The sequence below is a fragment of the Neoarius graeffei genome, chromosome 20 (assembly GCF_027579695.1).
Source record: "Neoarius graeffei isolate fNeoGra1 chromosome 20, fNeoGra1.pri, whole genome shotgun sequence".
NCBI classification, from domain to species: Eukaryota; Metazoa; Chordata; class Actinopteri; order Siluriformes; family Ariidae; genus Neoarius; species Neoarius graeffei.
In genome coordinates this window covers 223,327-242,500 of record NC_083588.1, presented here as the reverse complement: position 1 = coordinate 242,500, position 19,174 = coordinate 223,327, and the positions used below count along the sequence as shown (strand labels likewise).

Genomic DNA, 19,174 nt, shown 5'->3' with positions numbered 1-19,174 from the left:
TGTCTTTAACACACCCTCGTCCACTTCCCCTCACGCCTCTGACTCTCACACCACCATCACTGCACTGCCCTCTAATGCTGTGTGTGTGTGTGTGTGTGTGTGTGCGTGTGTGTGTGTGTGTGTGTGTGAGGTTTATCTCCTTTAAACAGTGGGCTGAGTCATGTGTGTGATTCACTTTGAATCAGAACTCAGTACCTGACTCCTGAAGCTCTAATATCACAAAGGTAAAGTGTTGAATTGTAAAAGTTGAAAATTGAAGTCACTTTAAAATTTTAACTCTAATCAATCAGGACAGGAGGCGGGTCTCCTCACAGATCAACTGCGTGTCTTTGAACAGATCCCTGAAGCTCCAGTTAGCCTCCATTTAAACCACTGACCGCACCTTTCATTATTTTTAATTCTTAGTGTGTAATTGCTCCATTTCTACGTCTGAGGAGTTCAATAAAATATTCGATTCTGTTTTGACTTCATCTCACAAACTCCAGTGGAGGGGGAAAGTGTCCCGGGGTGTGATAAAGACACACTGGAGCGCAGGGTGAGAGAGAGAGAGAGAGAGAGAGAGAACGTGACCCTGTTTGGCCTCGCTGTGGCCTCCTTTCCTCGTGCACATGTCAACACACACACACACTTCTACTTTTGTCTCACTTCCATTGACATAATTATTATTGCAGTTAATTAATGCTGTGCTGCACCTCAACCCCAACCTCAGTCATGAAAAGGGAACTTTTTGGCTCTTTTATTTGTTTATTTTTTTAAGTTTTGCTTAAAAAACGCAACAGCAGTTTCCTTGTGTGTGTGTTGGGGGGTCCGAATGTCCCCACAAGGTTAAAATTGTCAGATTTTACTTTCCTTGTGGGGACATTTAGTCCTCAGTAGTGTACACACACACACACACACACACACACACACACTCTTGGCCCCAGGGGGAGGGGAAAGCTGTGCTTCCTATTGTTACAATCACGCTGCTGTCTTAAACACAAGGGGTGTGTGTGTGTGTGTGTGTGTGTGTGTGTGTGTGTGTGTGTGTGTGTGTGTGCATTCCTTGCACATAGTTGGCCATGTGCGCTTGCATGTGGTTGACACCTGATTGCGATTTAAGGTGTGTTTGTTTCTCCTGTTCAGTGTGTGTGTGTGTGTGTGTGTGAGAGAGAGACTGGGCAGGGCTTTTTGGAAGCGTTACAGTTGAAAGCGTTTTGATTTTGCATAGCAGTGACGTGTGAAGTTTCCATCATGATCAGAGCCGCAGCTCTTCCTCACGCCGTCCGGCTTCACTTTATTCTCATCCTCGTTCAGCACGACTTCCTGCTCCTCATCCTCACCACTTCACAACGCTTCACTTCACCTGATACCACAGCGGATGAATTCTCAGATCTGATTGGTCAGAAGATGAGCAGTGTTGGTGTCGAACAGTGCGGCTCGGACCAGAACCACAGGTTTATATTAATGAGCTCGGACAGTCCGTTATCGTTTCCATAGTAACAGCTTATTCACAAGCACTCGTACAGTGGATACTCCACATAAACGGATAAAAATGTGTGAAATTGTTAACATGAAGTTCTCTGTGAGGAGAAGTGTGTGTGTGTGTGTGTGTGTGTGTGTGTGTGGTCTCTGTAAGGAGTCTCCAGTGTGAGCGCTGTGTAACAGTCAGAGGTGAAGCTGGAGCTGTAAGATCTCAGACACCTTCAGGACAGAGGAGTTTACACTTCTGTACAGTTTCACAGGAACACGATGGAACAAGCTGTGCTTTATTTTTTTATCATATTAACTTGGAGAGAATAAAGAGACTGTTGAGGGAACGAGTGTTTATCGCTGCTATAACATCAGTGAGAACAGGAGTGAACTCATTTCACTGACATTTAAATGTAATGATAAAAGGATGAATTGAAAAAGTAGAAATTGTAATCATGGCCAAATTGGAACAACATGCCTCAGGCCACGCTGTTACAGGAAAATAATCCACTTCACATTATTATTATCGTAAATAATCCACAGTTTGGTTTTATTCTGCAGTTGATTAAATCTGAAACATAAAAACTACCAACTGCGATAGAAATCCTGAGGAATCCCCCGAGCTCAGGGCGTGTCCACTGCGCTACAGCTCTGTGCTTTGGCTCAGTTTAACGTCACAGAATATTTACAGAAAAAAACCTGCAACCTGAAACACACGGCATGTTCAAGTCCCTTCCTGCAGTGAATCAATTCAGAGTCGAATCCCTTTGTTCACTCAGAATCAGATGGAGGAAAGTGCACTCGGACCTGAGTCTGATCACTGTGTGTTTACCTGAATAAAGAACTGCAGTGAGGATGAGAACGCACCGAGGTTCTGTTCTCTCTCTCTCTCTCTCTCTCTCTCTCTCTCACACACAGGCAAAAGAGCTTTAATGTTGAAGAACTTGAGTCCTGAACTCCTCTTCACACAGGAATCATTTTATTTCCACTTCCACACACTGAGGCCGAGTCCTGTTCACTAGACACAATGACTAGATAGGGTACAACACATTATACACCCTATGAAGTGCACTAGATGTCCAATAAGGGCCTGTTGAAATCAACTATTGACATCTTTAGGAAAAGTCAATAACTTTATTCAGTATTTGTAGAAGAAATGTGTAGAAATTCAGTTGAATAACTGGACTCCATTACTTTTAAAAACATGTCTTTAGAGCATGAAGTCTAACATTTCACTTCGTTTTATATATCTATATATTCTGAAGTGTAGTTGAAGAGTGAAAGAAAAAATCTCAATCCAATTTTAATGAGTGATAAAATAAAATTAATAGTTTTAAAAGAATTGATTAAAAACAATCATGAAGTGGCACAAAAATATGGAGAAGATTCAAGAAAGGATTTATCCTGAGCAGACTGCGGGGTGCCAATACAATCGCACACTCAGTAAACTGATCGGGGTCAATAAATTTATTCACATTGTGATTCTCCAAAAAGTCCTTATTGTCCAAAACAAGTCTCCAAAACACCTTTTAGTGGTACTCTGTGTGTGTGTGTGTGTGTGTGTGTGTGTGTGTGTGTGTGTGTGTGTGTGTGTGTGTCAGAAAGGTAAATGGAGCTTTGCACCTTCTTTTGTAGACTGAACTTGTGCGTTTTGCACCTTCTTTTGTAGGAGACTGTGGATTTTGTGCACCTTGTTTTTGTAGCGAATCCGACTTTTGGAATTTGGGAATAAGTGTGTGACGGAGGGGGCGGAGCCTGTCTGACCCATGATGATGTAAATATTGCTGAGGCTGTTGAACAGATTTTTACTGAGTTTGTTTTTTGTTTTCTCCCCCAGTGTAATGATCTGAGCTCGGTGGAGATCTCTGAGCGCTGATGTAGACGAATTTTCACACATCTTTCTTTTTAGTGTTTCGTTTCGTTCAGAGTCTGAGTTTAACCAGAGTTCGCGCTTCCCAGATCAGTAATCACACTTTAGTCCCCCGAATAAAACTGTACAGCAAGAAAACAGCTGCATCCAGATGTGTCATTAGGGTTATAGAATAGCACAGCTGTTTGTTTATTTTTTGTTGTTGTTGTTTTTGTTTAACAGTAAACATGTGGTCTGTAACTAATCCGCAGTGAGAGTGGAATTGCCAAGTTTGTTTTTTGTAAGAATAGGAAAAGCAGAAGTGTTCAGCTGTTTGAGGTTTTTTTTTATTATTTGTTGATAATTTTGAGGATCAGAGGCTGTTTCTGGGGCCTCCATTTTGATTTTTACACACACACACACACACACACACCCTGCATGGCTCACACACGCCCCCTGCTGTACAGTCTCGTGCACTACACACAGTGGACTCCGGAGGGCGCTGTGTTCACTTTAACAGATGTTACACAGAGGAACTTGTTAGATTTCTTCTTTGTTTACATTATTTTGAGGGAAAAAAATGATGTTGCCTGATGTTATGGGTTTATTTTAGTTTTGTAAAGTTGCCTAAAGAGTGTGTTTTTATATGAGAGAGGGACCAGAGTCGTGCTGCAAGCGTGTCATTTTATTACTTTATGGTTTTTACTGTCTGCTCGAGTCTCCGTGCCTCATAATGCACCTTTTTATTGGGGAGGGGTTTGATTTAATTTTAACGTTCCTGAACCATGGCACCTTGATGACGGCGTCTGCGAGGCCGGAGACTGAAACAGTGTGAGAGTTTACTGACCCTTCAGCAGTGTATTCTGAACCTAAACCCCGCCCCTTTTCCTTTTTTAAAATCCATTCTGGGCTGCTGTGCATTCTGGGACAGCGAGTGAGGACTGGGTGGTGTGTTTATCATGTCTCACACACACTCGTCTCTGCAGTACCTCTTCTGTTCCCATGTACCTCAGAATCCTGCCTTTAACCAGTTTTCCTCAGCTTGCAGTCGGAGTGATGAAATCGACATAACTGACATTTTGTAATAAATAAATAAATAAATAAATCTACTGGACGGTGGAGACGAGGACGACGTGTACAGATGCAGTGAGACGTGCTGAGGTTTAGGGATCAGTGATAATTCACCTTCATCTGCACACAAGCAGGAGTGTAAACTCTTTTTCTAAAAAAATATATATATCAATGCATTGCTGCGTGTTCACTTTCTGTAACTTCATACCTGTACAATACAGAATGATCCATACATATAAACATACAGAAATATATATATAAATATATACATACTGTACATTCTATAAAAGAACTAATGAGATTTACTGATTGTTCGTCGTGCACTCACAGCATGAGTTGTAACCCAGAAGCTGCTTCGAGTCCAGCGCAGCCGTGTCTGCCCCCTCGCCCACCCCCGCCCACCCGCCGTGCCCACACAGTGACCCTGTAATGCCCGTGTCCCATCATGCCATTCAGTCTGTGTTCAGAGTGCCAATAACTTTGTGAATCCCTAACTGTGACCCAATATTATCAAAGTATAATTGCACATTAACTACTGTAAAGAGAAAAAGCAAAATTGAAAGAAAACATCTGGATATCTTAATAAAAAACTTTGTAACAAATGTTTTTGTGTCTGAGTCTTAATTCATCATTTTTTCTGAATGAAATATTGTGAAATGGAGAAAATGAATCGCATCAGGATCAGATAAAACGACAAGAGTCTAATTTAAAGCCCTGACTCGGAATAAATATCCTGCACTTCCTTTAATTAACATTTTAAAGACATTTTCAAACATTCGGATCATTATTTAAATCATGTACAGTAATATTCTGAATATTGTTATCCTTCAGTTGGAACCCATGAGAGTCTGAGTGTTATTAAATATAACTCATGGAAGTTTGATTAAAAACTCATTCAGTAACAGGTGGGTGTGAGACTCAGATTATCACAGAACACATTTCCTACTGGAACAAAATAAAATGATGACGGGGCCAAGTTCGAGACCCCACCCACAGGTCAAGTTTGAGCAAATCCACTGCAGTTTTTTCTGATTATGGCTTCACTGGAAGTGATCAGACTCGAGGAAGATCAGACCTTTTGTACAGGAGATCAGATGGTCACCAACACTTCAGTCTGTAGAACATCGACTTCAGTTTAAAGTAGAACAGAAACGGTGCTGAATTAATGCTGAATATTACAGATATTGAACCTTTTCTTTCTTTGGTTTACATTTTTAATGACATTTTTAAAATGTCATGGTGGTGTAATGGTTAGCGCTGTCGCCTCACAGCAAGAAGGTCCGGGTTCGAGCCCCGTGGCTGGCGAGGGCCTTTCTGTGCGGAGTTTGCATGTTCTCCCCGTGTCCGCGTGGGTTTCCTCCGGGTGCTCCGGTTTCCCCCACAGTCCAAAGACATGCAGGTTAGGTTAACTGGTGACTCTAAATTGAGCGTAGGTGTGAATGTGAGTGTGAATGGTTGTCTGTGTCTATGTGTCAGCCCTGTGATGACCTGGCGACTTGTCCAGGGTGAACCCCGCCTTTCGCCCGTAGTCAGCTGGGATAGGATCCAGCTCGCCTGCGACCCTGTAGAACAGGATAAAGCGGCTACAGATAATGAGATGAGATGAGAAATGGGATTAGTGGGGGTTAGTGTGTGTGTGTGTGTGTGTGTGTGTGTAAGAGATGTAAACAGAGATGTCATTTATGTTCTGTCCAGCACTGGTGAAGCGTCTTGTCACTGGAAAGGAGAAATCCTTTGTTCTAATGATATAAATCGCAAAAAAAAACCTTCAGACCTCCTCCTCGTTTGATCTGCAGCTGATTACAGAAGAGACAGGAAACACATGGTACAGGGAAGTGGGATGAAATCTGATCCTTCAGCAGCAGTGATGAGAAATGGACTGGTGGAACATTCTGAACGGTTCTTTGCAGAAGTTTCTGTCAGACTGATTGTTTCATTCCCTCCTGATGAACATGTTTCTGTCCTGTATGTAAGAGACGACAGAAGATCCTCATCTCATCTCATCTCATTATCTGTAGCCGCTTTATCCTGTTCTACAAGGTCGCAGGCAAGCTGGATCCTATCCCAGCTGACTACGGGTGAAAGGCGGGGTTCACCCTGGACAAGTCGCCAGGTCATCACAGGGCTGACACATAGACACAGACAACCATTCACACTCACATTCACACCTACGCTCAATTTAGAGTCACCAGTTAACCTAACCTGCATGTCTTTGGACTGTGGGGGAAACCGGAGCACCCGGAGGAAACCCACGCGGACACGGGGAGAACATGCAAACTCCACACAGAAAGGCCCTCGCCGGCCACGGGGCTCGAACCCGGACCTTCTTGCTGTGAGGCGACAGCGCTAACCACTACACCACCGTGCCACCCACAGAAGATCCTTTAAAAAGGAAAACTGGGTGCTGTGCTGCATGAGGCTGTGTTCACGTCCTCATTTCTTCAGGTGTCAATGTTTTGAGTGAATCCTGTCCAGTTTTACATTCAGCATCATTTACACATGCCATTTAAATCGTTTTTAATCATGAACGCGAGTTTGTTTACAGGATGTTTGATGTTTTCCCCCTGAGCAGTGTGTGAAGTGTTTCTTTCTCTCAGCTTCGTGTGAAGTTCCACAGAGTTGACCGACTTCCTCTTTACATCTACGTCTGATATGTGCAGGAAATAGTGATGTCACTTCCTGAGTCCTTCACCTCAAAGCAAAGAAAACTGGGCTTCAGTCAGGGTGAGTGTGTGTGTTTGTGTGTGAGAGAGAGAGAGAGAGAGAGAGAGAGAGAGAGACCTTGGGTGTTTTTCTCTCTTCCTGCAGTGGAGTCATGATTCCAGCTCAGCCTCTGTTTACTCAGTCTGAGTGCAGATGGACTGCTGTTCTTTCTGTCCTGTCCAAGTAAAAAAAAAAATCCAGGGTGTACATTTTGTTGTGGTAAATGTGATTAATCAGAACTAAAACAATCTGCTGATCTGATTCATCACTGAATTTATTGATGGCAGTGATCAAGTCAAGTCAAGTCAGGTTTATTTATAAAGCACTTTAAAATACAACAGAGACAGCTGACCAAAGTGCTGGACAAGCAGGTAAAAAGACTGGAGGACACCATAAAACACAAAAACAACGTAACTTAAAGACACCATACACACAGAGAAACGACAACATGACCTGAAACTAAGGACCAATACACAGGTCAGTACAATCTTAAAACAAGATGATCAGTCAGCTGATCAGAGATTGAATTTCTAATTGGTGAAATTTTATCTTCTTGTTAGATCAGACTTTTTGAAAACAAACCCCACAGACCCACTCCGCCTTCTTTCATTAAATAGTCTAACATTCAAATCATTTAGAACATGTACAGTAACACTCTGCCTGTTTACTTCAACATTTTATTCTGACCTTTACACCAGTAGAACACATCTGTGTTTATAACCTGCTTATTTTACACTGACTGAAGTGAACCATCAAATCTCATAATCTAATCTAATCTATACACAGTATCTCATCTCATCTCATTATCTGTAGCTGCTTTATCCTGTTCTACAGGGTCGCAGGCGAGCTGGATCCTATCCCAGCTGACTACGGGCGAAAGGCGGGGTACACCCTGGACAAGTCGCCAGGTCATCACAGGGCTGACACATAGACACAGACAACCATTCACACTCACATTCACACCTACGCTCAATTTAGAGTCACCAGTTAACCTAACCTGCATGTCTTTGGACTGTGGGGGAAACCGGAGCACCCGGAGGAAACCCACGCGGACACGGGGAGAACATGCAAACTCCGCACAGAAAGGCCCTCGCCGGCCACGGGGCTCGAACCCAGGACCTTCTTGCTGTGAGGCGACAGTGTGAACCACTACACCACCGTGCCGCCCCTATACACAGTATCATATAATCTAATCTATACACAGTATCATATAGAACTCTCTGAGACAAACAGAATGAGGTTTATGGTATTTTGCATGTGTAAATGTTCAGTCTCTCTCTCCCTCTCTCCCTCTCACACCCCCCTCTTTCCTTTGTGTGACGTGTCTCAGGCGGAAACAGCTGGATCCTCCCCCTAAAAAGCGACAGGAAGCTCCGCGCGCTCTGTTTCTATCGCCATATAAGGGTATCAGAGGTGATGACATCAGCGTGCTAAATATGGTCACAGGAAGTAGAGCCCGCCTCTGCGCGCAGGGTTTTCCGCCGAACCGGTGCCAGAAGCGGATGTCCATATATAGACATCAGGAAAAAAGCAGGGAAAAGGTAGTGAAAGTGGGGAAAGAAAAGATCACAAACACAACTTTCTCATTCTGAAACTAATAATGTAATGCACCACGTTTACGTTTTATTTATTCAGTTAAAGCAAATTATTTTAATTATTCATAATTTTAAAAACATTTTATGGATTATTTTTTAATTATGAGATTTTATTAAACTTCGAATTTAATTTAATCAGATGTAATCAGTGTGTATGTGTAATTTACCAGAAGCTGTAAGGAAAAGAAAGATAAAAACTTCTTTAAAGCCTGTTCTGGGTTCAGTGGAGCAGTTTGACCTGATCATCAAATTCACTGAACGGGTTCCAGACACAGGGTCGGTGTTTCCTGTCTGTTATTACAGTTTCATTTATTCTGTTTGAGCTTCATGAAGTATCAGTGTGACAGCTGGGTTGGATTCTGCTGTATTGTTTGTCCTCATGGCACAGACTCTGAGAGAGAGAGAGAGAGAGAGAACCAGTTTCGCACGTTTATTTTTCCAGGAAGAAAAAAGAGGTGGAGCCAATCTGTCAATCGCACAGCTGACGTCACAAAAAGTACATAAGGCCAGCGGTGAGCGCGCGCCTCTGTTTGTGCTGGTGAGGGAAGAGCAGCGGGTTCGAGACCCAAAGCGAGCACAAGGTCGTGTTTATAAACGGAGGGGATTAAAGCCCACAGATGGAGGTGTGTGCAGAAGCGAAGCGGGTGATGGTGCAGGCTCTGAGTAAAATGTACAGCTCCCGAACCCAGCGCGGAGGAATCCCGCTCCACCGCAGCCTCCTGCTCACTCTGGTGATGAGAGCCGCCCGGGACGCGTACCATTCCGCGCGGGGACCGGTACCGAACCCCGGCCCGGACACAAGCGGACAGAGGGACTGGCCCGGCTCCGCTGCGCACAGCACACAGACGGAGGAGCTCATGGACACGGCCGAGGCGCCCGAACCTCCGTGTGCGCTCCAGAGCGCTGAGCGGGCAGCAGAACCGGACAGCACCGCGGATAAAGAGAACTGTAACTCCACCGGCCATCAGGCACAATCCCGGAAACGGAGAGGGAAAAGCGGCGCCGAGCCGGACTTCCTGCCCTGCAAAAAGGCGAGACTGGACCGGAAGGCGCTCCGGCGGGTTCTTCACGACTCCACAGCGCGGAGTAACTCCGGCCAGTGCGCTCTGGAGACGGAGCTCCTGTCGGCTTCACACATCCCCAGGACTATAGTGACCTGCTGAACAGACTGCGCGCGTGTGTGTGTGTGTGTGTGTGTGTGGGTCTCGAACGCACAGTTCCCGGTCTCCCCGAGCACAAAGCGCGCACAGTTCCTGTGGAATTCTGACTGTTTAAAACAACAAACCTTCGGCTACTCCAGTTTTCTGGCCCGAACTCGACCCCGAGATTCTCAGCGGATCTGAGCTGAGGTCAGAGGTGGTGTTGATGACGTCACGGGGTGAAGGGTGACTCATCAGGCACGAGGCTGCTTCAGAAACTGTGACGCAGAGCGGAGTCAGCGCGCATCATCACCATCTCCAACCAAACCCAGAGTTTCCTGGAAACAAGTCCGACATGTTACAGCTGTGTGTGTCGAATTCATGACTCATCTTAAACCCTTCGAACTGAAGGAGTGAGACTGATCAAGCTGGTTTATTTATTGTACATAAACTACTTTTTCATTACATTTATCCACTCTGTTCATCACTGTTTATAATCTACACACAGAAATGACAGGAGGGAAAATGTTATAAGCTGCTAAACCTGACCACTCCACATGGTCACTACCTCACTTTTTATATAATAAAATGTTTTTATTTGGAATACACACACGTGTCTGTTCACTTTCTTTCTCTGTGCCTGCAGTGTGTCACTGTCTGGTCCAGTGGGGTTCTGGGTTGCCCGTTTGGGTTTTTTATCTTCGGAGTTACAGCTCCGTGATCTTCAGGAAGTTAAAGTGGAAAAAGTTTGTTCCAGGGTGTGAAACTGTCCTGTTCAATTTAATCAGAAGGAGAAAAAAAATCCTTTAAACTGCGCTTTCTGAATTCTGGCAACCATTGCAGGATGAGATCACGTGACCAGAAGGATGGGCGGAGTTGTGCGTTGTTCATGGAAGGCCGGAAGTGATGGCCGGATGTTTCTGTCGCCTCAGTAAAGAGCGATGGAGGAAAGCAGTAAATTATCGAGTGAAAGAAATAAACATCATTTCCGCTGAAAAACCGCCGCAGTTTCCTCCATTACCTGCTTTTAGTGATCTTTATAACAAAATATAACAAATATATAAAAGACATTGAGCTTTCTGGGTCAGTTCCACATCTGTCTCCAGCTGTGTGTGCAGCAGTCTGGCTTTGTAGTGTTGAATCGGTCTCTTATGGCGCGGTGTTCTTTGATCTGTGTCCCTCAAAAATAAAAATCCTCCCTGTAGTAAAACACCTGCTGGATAAATCTGGACTTTAACACCGCCGGCTGGTTCTTTACTGCTCTGTCTCTCATTTCCCAACATGCAGGGTTTAAGAGAAGCTTCTTTAAATATAAATGGGGGAAGAGATGCACAGAACAGAGCTTTATTAACTGAAGTCATCAGGCAAAAAAGATTAGATGTTATTTTACTCCAGGAAACACAGTGATGATTTAAATGAAGTGGATCGGGGTCTGTGGTGGGGGGGGGCAGTATGTTCTTAGCCACGGGATGAGTTTTAGTGCCGGGGTCGCCATTTTATTTTCTCCTTTTTTAGATATAAACATGTCAAGCACAGAGTTGGTGAAAGGCAGAGTTCTCATGGTGAAGGCTGAAATCCAGGATTTTCCCTTTAGTTTTATGAATGTTTCTGCACCAAACCGAGGCTCGGAGCGTGACGGGGTGTTTAACTTATTAAAGGGGAAATTAAACAGCAGTGATCCGGGGGGGACACTGGTTGCACAGATTTTACTTTACAGTGTGCTGTTCATTTCTTAAAGATAAAACCTTGTTTAGTGAACAATGAGCTTGCGCTCAAACTTTATTTCAATAGCGAACATCATGTTGACCTGTCTCCACTCGTCTCTCCTAACTGCATAGGTCCCCCTGCTGGTTACAGTCCATACTACAGATCAACTCCCCCCCCCCCCCCCCCCCCCCCAAGATGTGAACCAAATATTGCCTTAACATAATGATGCTATCATTTTAAACATCAGTTCTCACATTTCTTTTTTTACCACACAGGAACCTTAAACATTCAGTCCATTCTTTTACAGATCAAGTCTGTCTGGTCTTTTAATTTGACGCTCAGATCTCCTCAAAAGAGGTGATTCAGACTGAACATCACTTGTGTCCACCTGCATATATCCATCCGTTTTCAGGCTTGATACTGCATCAGCATTCATTCCATCCGGATCGTTTTCTGTCTCTGTGAAAGTCTCTTTTGTTTTCAGAAGGCTTCAACGGTTCCTTCAGAGCACGTGCCCTTCCTCAGTCCTCACTTCATAAGCTCTCGGTCTAACCTCCTGAAGAACAGTAGCTTTTCGGTTCCATGCATCCTGGTCTTGGATTCTTACCACATCATCTTGAGCAAGTGGTCTGAGAGTTTTAGTTGATTTGTCATAGCACTGTTTCTGTTTCCATTTTATGTTCTCCAGTTTTGTCTGTATCCCTGTATTCTGTTTGATGTCTGTATAACAAGGTTGGGTTGTGCATAACTTATGATTCATTAACAGTTCTGCTGGGGATAAACCACATTCAAGCGGGGCAGTTCTGTAGCTTAGCAGAGCTAAATAAGGATCTGACTTGCTGTCTGTGGTCTTTTTCAGAAGCTGTTTGATGTGCACTCCCTTTTCAGCTTTGCATTTGCCTGCGCATGCCGAGGACTGGATGTGACATGATGGAAACCATATTGATTTGCAAACCATTGCCACTCTTTGCAGTTGTAACAAGGACCACTGTCACTAACTACAGTCTTTGGTATCCCGTGCCAGGCAAATATGGACTTGACCTGAGTAATGACACTGCTGGCAGTTGCACTTGAGAGCAGAGCAATTTCAGGGAAGTTTAAATAGTAATCAATCACTAGCAAATAGTCCTTTCCATTATAATGAAACAAATCCATTCCAACTTTCTCCCATGGTGTAGTGGGAAGATCTGGAATCGTCATAGGCTCCCTTGCCTGTTTGCTATGGTACTTGTTGCATGTGTCACCCTTTCCTATCATGTTTTCAATGTCTTTATTAATGCCAGGCCAATATACAGTGCTTCTGGCTCTCCTTTTACACTTCTCTATTCCAAGGTGTCCTTCATGTAGCCTTTTAAGTATCTCTGGCCTAAGGCAGCATGGGATGACAATTCTATTGCCTCTTAGTAACAGTCCATTTGTCACACTTAGCTCTAATCTGATGTGATAATATTTTGGACAGGACCCTTTGGGCCAACCACTGTGTATGTTTTCAATCACTGTTTGTAACTCCTTATCTTTGACTATCTATTTGTTTTGCTTTGACCTCAGACACCGGCAGAAACCCAACTATCATGTTGATGTGATTTTCAATCTCTTTTTCAGTGGAGCTCACTTGACTCATCTCTGGTGCTCGTGATAGCACATCTGCTAACACTAAGTGCTTGCCTGGTGTGTATATTAACTCAAAGTCATACCTTTGTAGTTTCATGATGAGTCGCTGAATCCTTGGCGACATCTCATTGAGGTTCTTCTTGATGAGTGACACAAGAGGACGATGATCTGTTTCAACTGTGAACGTGGGAAGCCCATATACAACCCCAATTCCAAAAAAGTTGGGACAAAGTACAAATTGTAAATAAAAACGGAATGCAATAATTTACAAATCTCAAAAACTGATATTGTATTCACAATAGAACATAGACAACATATCAAATGTCGAAAGTGAGACATTTTGAAATTTCATGCCAAATATTGGCTCATTTGAAATTTCATGACAGCAACACATCTCAAAAAAGTTGGGACAGGGGCAATAAGAGGCTGGAAAAGTTAAAGGTACAAAAAAGGAACAGCTGGAGGACCAAATTGCAACTCATTAGGTCAATTGGCAATAGGTCATTAACATGACTGGGTATAAAAAGAGCATCTTGGAGTGGCAGCGGCTCTCAGAAGTAAAGATGGGAAGAGGATCACCAATCCCCCTAATTCTGCGCCGACAAATAGTGGAGCAATATCAGAAAGGAGTTCGACAGTGTAAAATTGCAAAGAGTTTGAACATATCATCATCTACAGTGCATAATATCATCAAAAGATTCAGAGAATCTGGAAGAATCTCTGTGCGTAAGGGTCAAGGCCGGAAAACCATACCGGGTGCCCGTGATCTTCGGGCCCTTAGACAGCACTGCAACACATACAGGCATGCTTCTGTATTGGAAATTACAAAATGGGCTCAGGAATATTTCCAGAGAACATTATCTGTGAACACAATTCACCGTGCCATCCGCCGTTGCCAGCTAAAACTCTATAGTTCAAAGAAGAAGTTGTATCTAAACATGATCCAGTAGCGCAGACGTCTTCTCTGGGCCAAGGCTCATTTAAAATGGACTGTGGCAAAGTGGAAAACTGTTCTGTGGTCAGACGAATCAAAATTTGAAGTTCTTTATGGAAATCAGGGACGCTGTGTCATTCGGACTAAAGAGGAGAAGGACGACCCGAGTTGTTATCAGCGCTCAGTTCAGAAGCCTGCATCTCTGATGGTATGGGGTTGCATTAGTGCGTGTGGCATGGGCAGCTTACACATCTGGAAAGACACCATCAATGCTGAAAGGTATATCCAGGTTCTAGAGCAACATATGCTCCCATCCAGACGACGTCTCTTTCAGGGAAGACCTTGCATTTTCCAACATGACAATGCCAAACCACATACTGCATCAATTACAGCATCATGGCTGCGTAGAAGAAGGGTCCGGGTACTGAACTGGCCAGCCTGCAGTCCAGATCTTTCACCCATAGAAAACATTTCGCGCATCATAAAATGGAAGATACGACAAAAAAGACCTAAGACAGTTGAGCAACTAGAATCCTACATTAGACAAGAATGGGTTAACATTCCTCTCCCTAAACTTGAGCAACTTGTCTCCTCAGTCCCCAGACGTTTACAGACTGTTGTAAAGAGAAAAGGGGATGTCTCACAGTGGGAAACATGGCCTTGTCCCAACTTTTTTGAGATGTGTTGTTGTCATGAAATTTAAAATCACCTAATTTTTCTCTTTAAATGATACATTTTCTCAGTTTAAACATTTGATATGTCATCTATGTTCTATTCTGAATAAAATATGGAATTTTGAAACTTCCACATCATTGCATTCCGTTTTTATTTACAATTTGTACTTTGTCCCAACTTTTTTGGAATTGGGGTTGTACATAGCAGTGAAATATTTCTAGTCCATAAGCTAGTCCAAGGCATTCCTTCTCTATTTGAGCATATTTAGTTTCAGTCCTAGTCATTGATCTCGAAACATAAGCAGCTGGCTTCCAGCTATCTCCTTCTGCCTGCAGCAAGACAGCTCCAAGCCCGTCCTTCGAAGCATCTGTTGAAATCTTCAGTCTCTTAGTGGGATCATAATACGCAAGCACAGGGGCATTGGTCAATGCGGTCTTTAGAGCATTCCATTCTCGCTCATTTTTTGCTGTCCACTTGAACTTTTTCGAATCATGGAGTAGTTCCCTCAGTGCTGATGTTCTCACAGATAGGTTGGGTATGAACTTGCCAATAAAATTTATCATTCCCATTACTCTGAGCACCCCTTTCTTGTCTGTGGGGCGTGGCATGCTTAGGATGGCTTTTATTTTTCTTTCATCTGGCTCTAGCCCTTCAGCAGACAACTTGTCTCCAAGGAATGTTATTTCTTGTACACCAAACTGACATTTTGCATGGTTTAGCTCCATTCTCACATACCCTTTGGAGCACTTTTGTCAGTCTTTCATTATGCTCCTGTAGGGTGGAGCCCCAGATTACCACATCATCCACATAGCAACGGACCCCTTCTAGGCCGTCTAGCGTGTTATCCATCGCACGATGGCAAATTTCCGATGCTGAGATTATGCCAAATGACATTCTGAGAAATCGGTACCTACCAAAAGGCGTATTGAATGTGCAGTATTTCGAGCTCTCATTGTCCAGCTTGATTTGCCAGAATCCCTGTGCCGCATCAAGCTTGGAGAAGTATTTGGCGCCTGCCATCTCACTTGCAATTTCCTCACGTTTTGGTATCTGGTAGTACTCATGTTTTATGTTTTTGTTCAAATCACCTGGGTCCATGCATATTCTCGGTTCATTGTTTTTGTTCTTTTTGTCCACACACACCACTGAGTTTACCCACTCTGTTGGTTCTTCCACTTTAGTAATGACTTTTAACTGACACATCCTGTCCAGTTCCTTTTTAAGGCGCTCCCTAAGTGGAGCTGGAACTCTCCTAGGTGCATGGATCACTGATTTTGCATTCTCTTTCAATTCAATTTTGTATGTGTATGGAAGGCATCCCAGTCCTTTTAGACTGGTACCAAAATCCAGAATTGTGACACCCAAAGGCATTTTTGAGACAAAGTCGGCAAACAGTCTTACTTTGTCAATTTGGGTGTGCCGAATTCAAATCTGCAATATGCCGAGCTCTATCTGACCTCTGTTGACCTCTAGAGGTCATTGAACTTTGGGCCTGTAAACATCTCAGCTGAACCCAGTTTCTCAGCTTTCTAAGGAATGAAATGTACTAAAATGATTAATGAAGTTAGCAAACGGCCTTGTTTGTTAAATGTTTGGGTGCTGAATTCATTTTTCATTTGTAAAACGACATATGACCTCTGATAACCTCAAGGTCATTAAACTTGGCCTATAGGCCTATGCATTTAACGGCATTTTTAAACTGACTTTACTCCCCCAAAAAGAATATGAACAGACAAAAAACAAATAGAAAGGAACAAATACAACATTAAATGCCAGTCCATGTACATGTGACTTACTTTTCACAATGAGAATGCCTCGGCGATCACCTTACATAACATTGCATTACATTTAGCGGTTATTGTTTATACAAAGCTACTGAAAAAAGGACAGATTCAGCAGCATACAAAATGTGGGGGCATACAGGGTATACAGGTTCATCAGGGTTAGTGTATATGAGAGTTTTTTTCTTTGTTGTTTGTTTTGTTTTGTTTTAAACGGGGTAAAGCCTTTACCAAAAGCAAACAACAAAGAAAAAAACTCTCATATACACTAACCCTGATGAACCTGTATACCCTGTATGCCCCCACATTTTGTATGCTGCTGAATCTGTCCTTTTTTCAGTAGCTTTGTATAAACAATAACCGCTAAATGTAATGCAATGTTATGTAAGGTGATCGCCGAGGCATTCTCATTGTGAAAAGTAAGTCACATGTACATGGACTGGCATTTAATGTTGTATTTGTTCCTTTCTATTTGTTTTTTGTCTGTTCATATTCTTTTTGGGGGAGTAAAGTCAGTTTAAAAATGCCGTTAAATGCATAGGCCTATAGGCCAAGTTTAATGACCTTGAGGTTATCAGAGGTCATATGTCGTTTTACAAATGAAAAATGAATTCAGCACCCAAACATTTAACAAACAAGGCCATTTGCTAACTTCATTAATCATTTTAGTACATTTCATTCCTTAGAAAGCTGAGAAACTGGGTTCAGCTGAGACGTTTACAGGCCCAAAGTTCAATGACCTCTAGAGGTCAACAGAGGTCAGATAGAGCTCGGCATATTGCAAATTTGAATTCGGTACACCCAAATTGACAAAATAAGACTGTTTGCCGACTTTGTCTCAAAAATGCCTTTCACTCCTTAAATAAGCACTTTTTTGAATTTTGGTACCAGTCCTTTGAAAACATCATGAAAACGCTGCACAATGGAGTCAACTGTGCCTGTGTGTGCACTCACTGCTTTTGAGCAGTTGATGTTATAGACTCTCTTCACCAGGTTTACTTTCTTTCAGGTGACCCCACCTATCAGTGACTCCCAACTTTCAGGTACGATGGAGAATAGTAAATTGTATTCTTTGTTCTTTACTGTCACTTTCAGTCTGCGCTGACCTCTGCTTTCTATTTCTTTTCCACTGTAGTCTTTCAGTAGTACTGTTTTCTTGATTATTTTCGGCTTTTCCTTCATAGCATTAATTTCCGTCTTGCTGATCAGATTTGCTTGTGCGCCTGTGTCAATCCTTAGTGCTACTAAAGCTCCATTTATTGGTAGTGAAACAATCCAAGTGTCATCATTTTCTGAGTGTCTATCATTTGGCTCTGTGGCATGCCCATTTATTGCATTATCACATGACACCATGCCTACAAAGAAATTCTCACTTAGGTCAGTCTCATCAACTAGCCTCACTGGTTTGGACTTATTGTATCTTTAGTTAGACATTGTTTGGCAAAATGATTTTTTCCATTACCGTACATTTTGAGCATCTTTTGCCATACGCAGGGCACTGCCTAGGCTCATGTCTGCCACCACACCGTCTGCAGCAGCCTATTGGATCTTTGTTTGCCTTTTGTGGAATATTACTTTTTGCTTTGTTTTTGACCACCGCTACGTTAGCACTATCATGTACTGCACTTGTTTCATCAAATGTCTTAGGGTGCTGTTGTGCTAGCTCACTGGCATGGCACAGTCTCTCTGCCTCCTCCAGTTTAGCATCTCTTAACAGCCTCTCCCTTATCCTCTTATCATGGATTCCATAAACAATTTGATCGTGGACCATGGAATCTTTGAGATCTCCAAAATCGCATGACTGTGCTTTCAGCTTTAAATCAGTCACAAAACAATCAAATGTTTCACCTGGCTGTTGCATTCTTGAACGGAACACGTACCTTTCATACACGGTGTTTTTCTGCAGTGAGCAATACGCATGAAACTTTTCAATCACGCTATCATACCTCTCTTTGTCATCAGCCTCCGTGAACTCGAACGTGTTGAAGACTTCAGTGGCTTGGGGACCCGCGACCGTAAGCAGCAACGCAATCTTCCTGGTGTCGGTTTTATTGTCCAGTCCTATAGTGGCCATCTCAAACTGTTGCTTGAAAGACCGCCAATTGCTGTCCACATTTCCCACCAGTTTCAGCCCCTCCGGTGGCCTTAACATCTCCATCTTGAGAAACACCATTGTTTGACAAACCGTTTTACTCCTGGTACCATGTGTTGTTCATTTCTTAAAGACCAAACCTTGTTTAGTGAACAATGAGCTTGCGTTCAAAGTTTATTTCAATAGCAAAAATCCTCATGTTAACCTGTCTCCACATATACTTGCTCATCTCCCCCCCAACCTCATTGCCCGCTCTCCTAACTACATAGGTCCCCCTGCTGGTTACATTCCATACTACATATCAACACAGACAGAACTGGAGAAGAGCTACACGTTCAGTCCTCCATTTTATGGAATGTTTTAAAGAAAGCTCATGTGGTCGATGTGTGGAGGATGAAGCACCCTTCAGTCCAACAGTACACTTGGGTTAAGATATCTGATGGCAGAGTCGGTGCCGCAAGACTGGACAGGTTTGATCTCTCTGCTACTTTTACCTCAAGAGTTATTGACTGTCAAATCTCTCCTGTTGCTTTTACAGATCATCACTTAGTTTTAATGGAGCTTTTTT

General features: G+C 43.1%; 2 protein-coding genes across 6 annotated transcripts in view; both read left to right on the top strand.

Annotated features, from left to right (window-relative positions):
* nacc1a (nucleus accumbens associated 1, BEN and BTB (POZ) domain containing a) overlaps positions 1–4,971 on the top strand; it is a 43,484-nt gene extending 38,513 nt beyond the window's left edge. For all 5 annotated transcript variants that reach the window (XM_060901064.1, XM_060901061.1, XM_060901062.1 and 2 more), the window contains exon 6: positions 1–4,971. This exon is cut by the window's left edge and continues 1,216 nt beyond it. The gene's annotated coding sequence lies outside the window, so the exon portion shown is untranslated.
* A 4,214-nt stretch (positions 4,972–9,185) lies between these two features.
* ier2a (immediate early response 2a) lies at positions 9,186–10,414 on the top strand. Its single transcript, XM_060902461.1, has one exon. It carries the CDS (start codon positions 9,285–9,287, stop codon positions 9,828–9,830), a length of 546 nt encoding a protein of 181 aa, XP_060758444.1. The 5' UTR covers positions 9,186–9,284; the 3' UTR covers positions 9,831–10,414.
* Positions 10,415–19,174: the final 8,760 nt, after the last annotated feature.

Bases quoted from the DNA above. Each gene is read 5' to 3' on its own strand.
- ier2a (XM_060902461.1), top strand. From the start codon at position 9,285: ATGGAGGTGTGTGCAGAAGCGAAGCGGGTGATGGTGCAGGCTCTGAGT.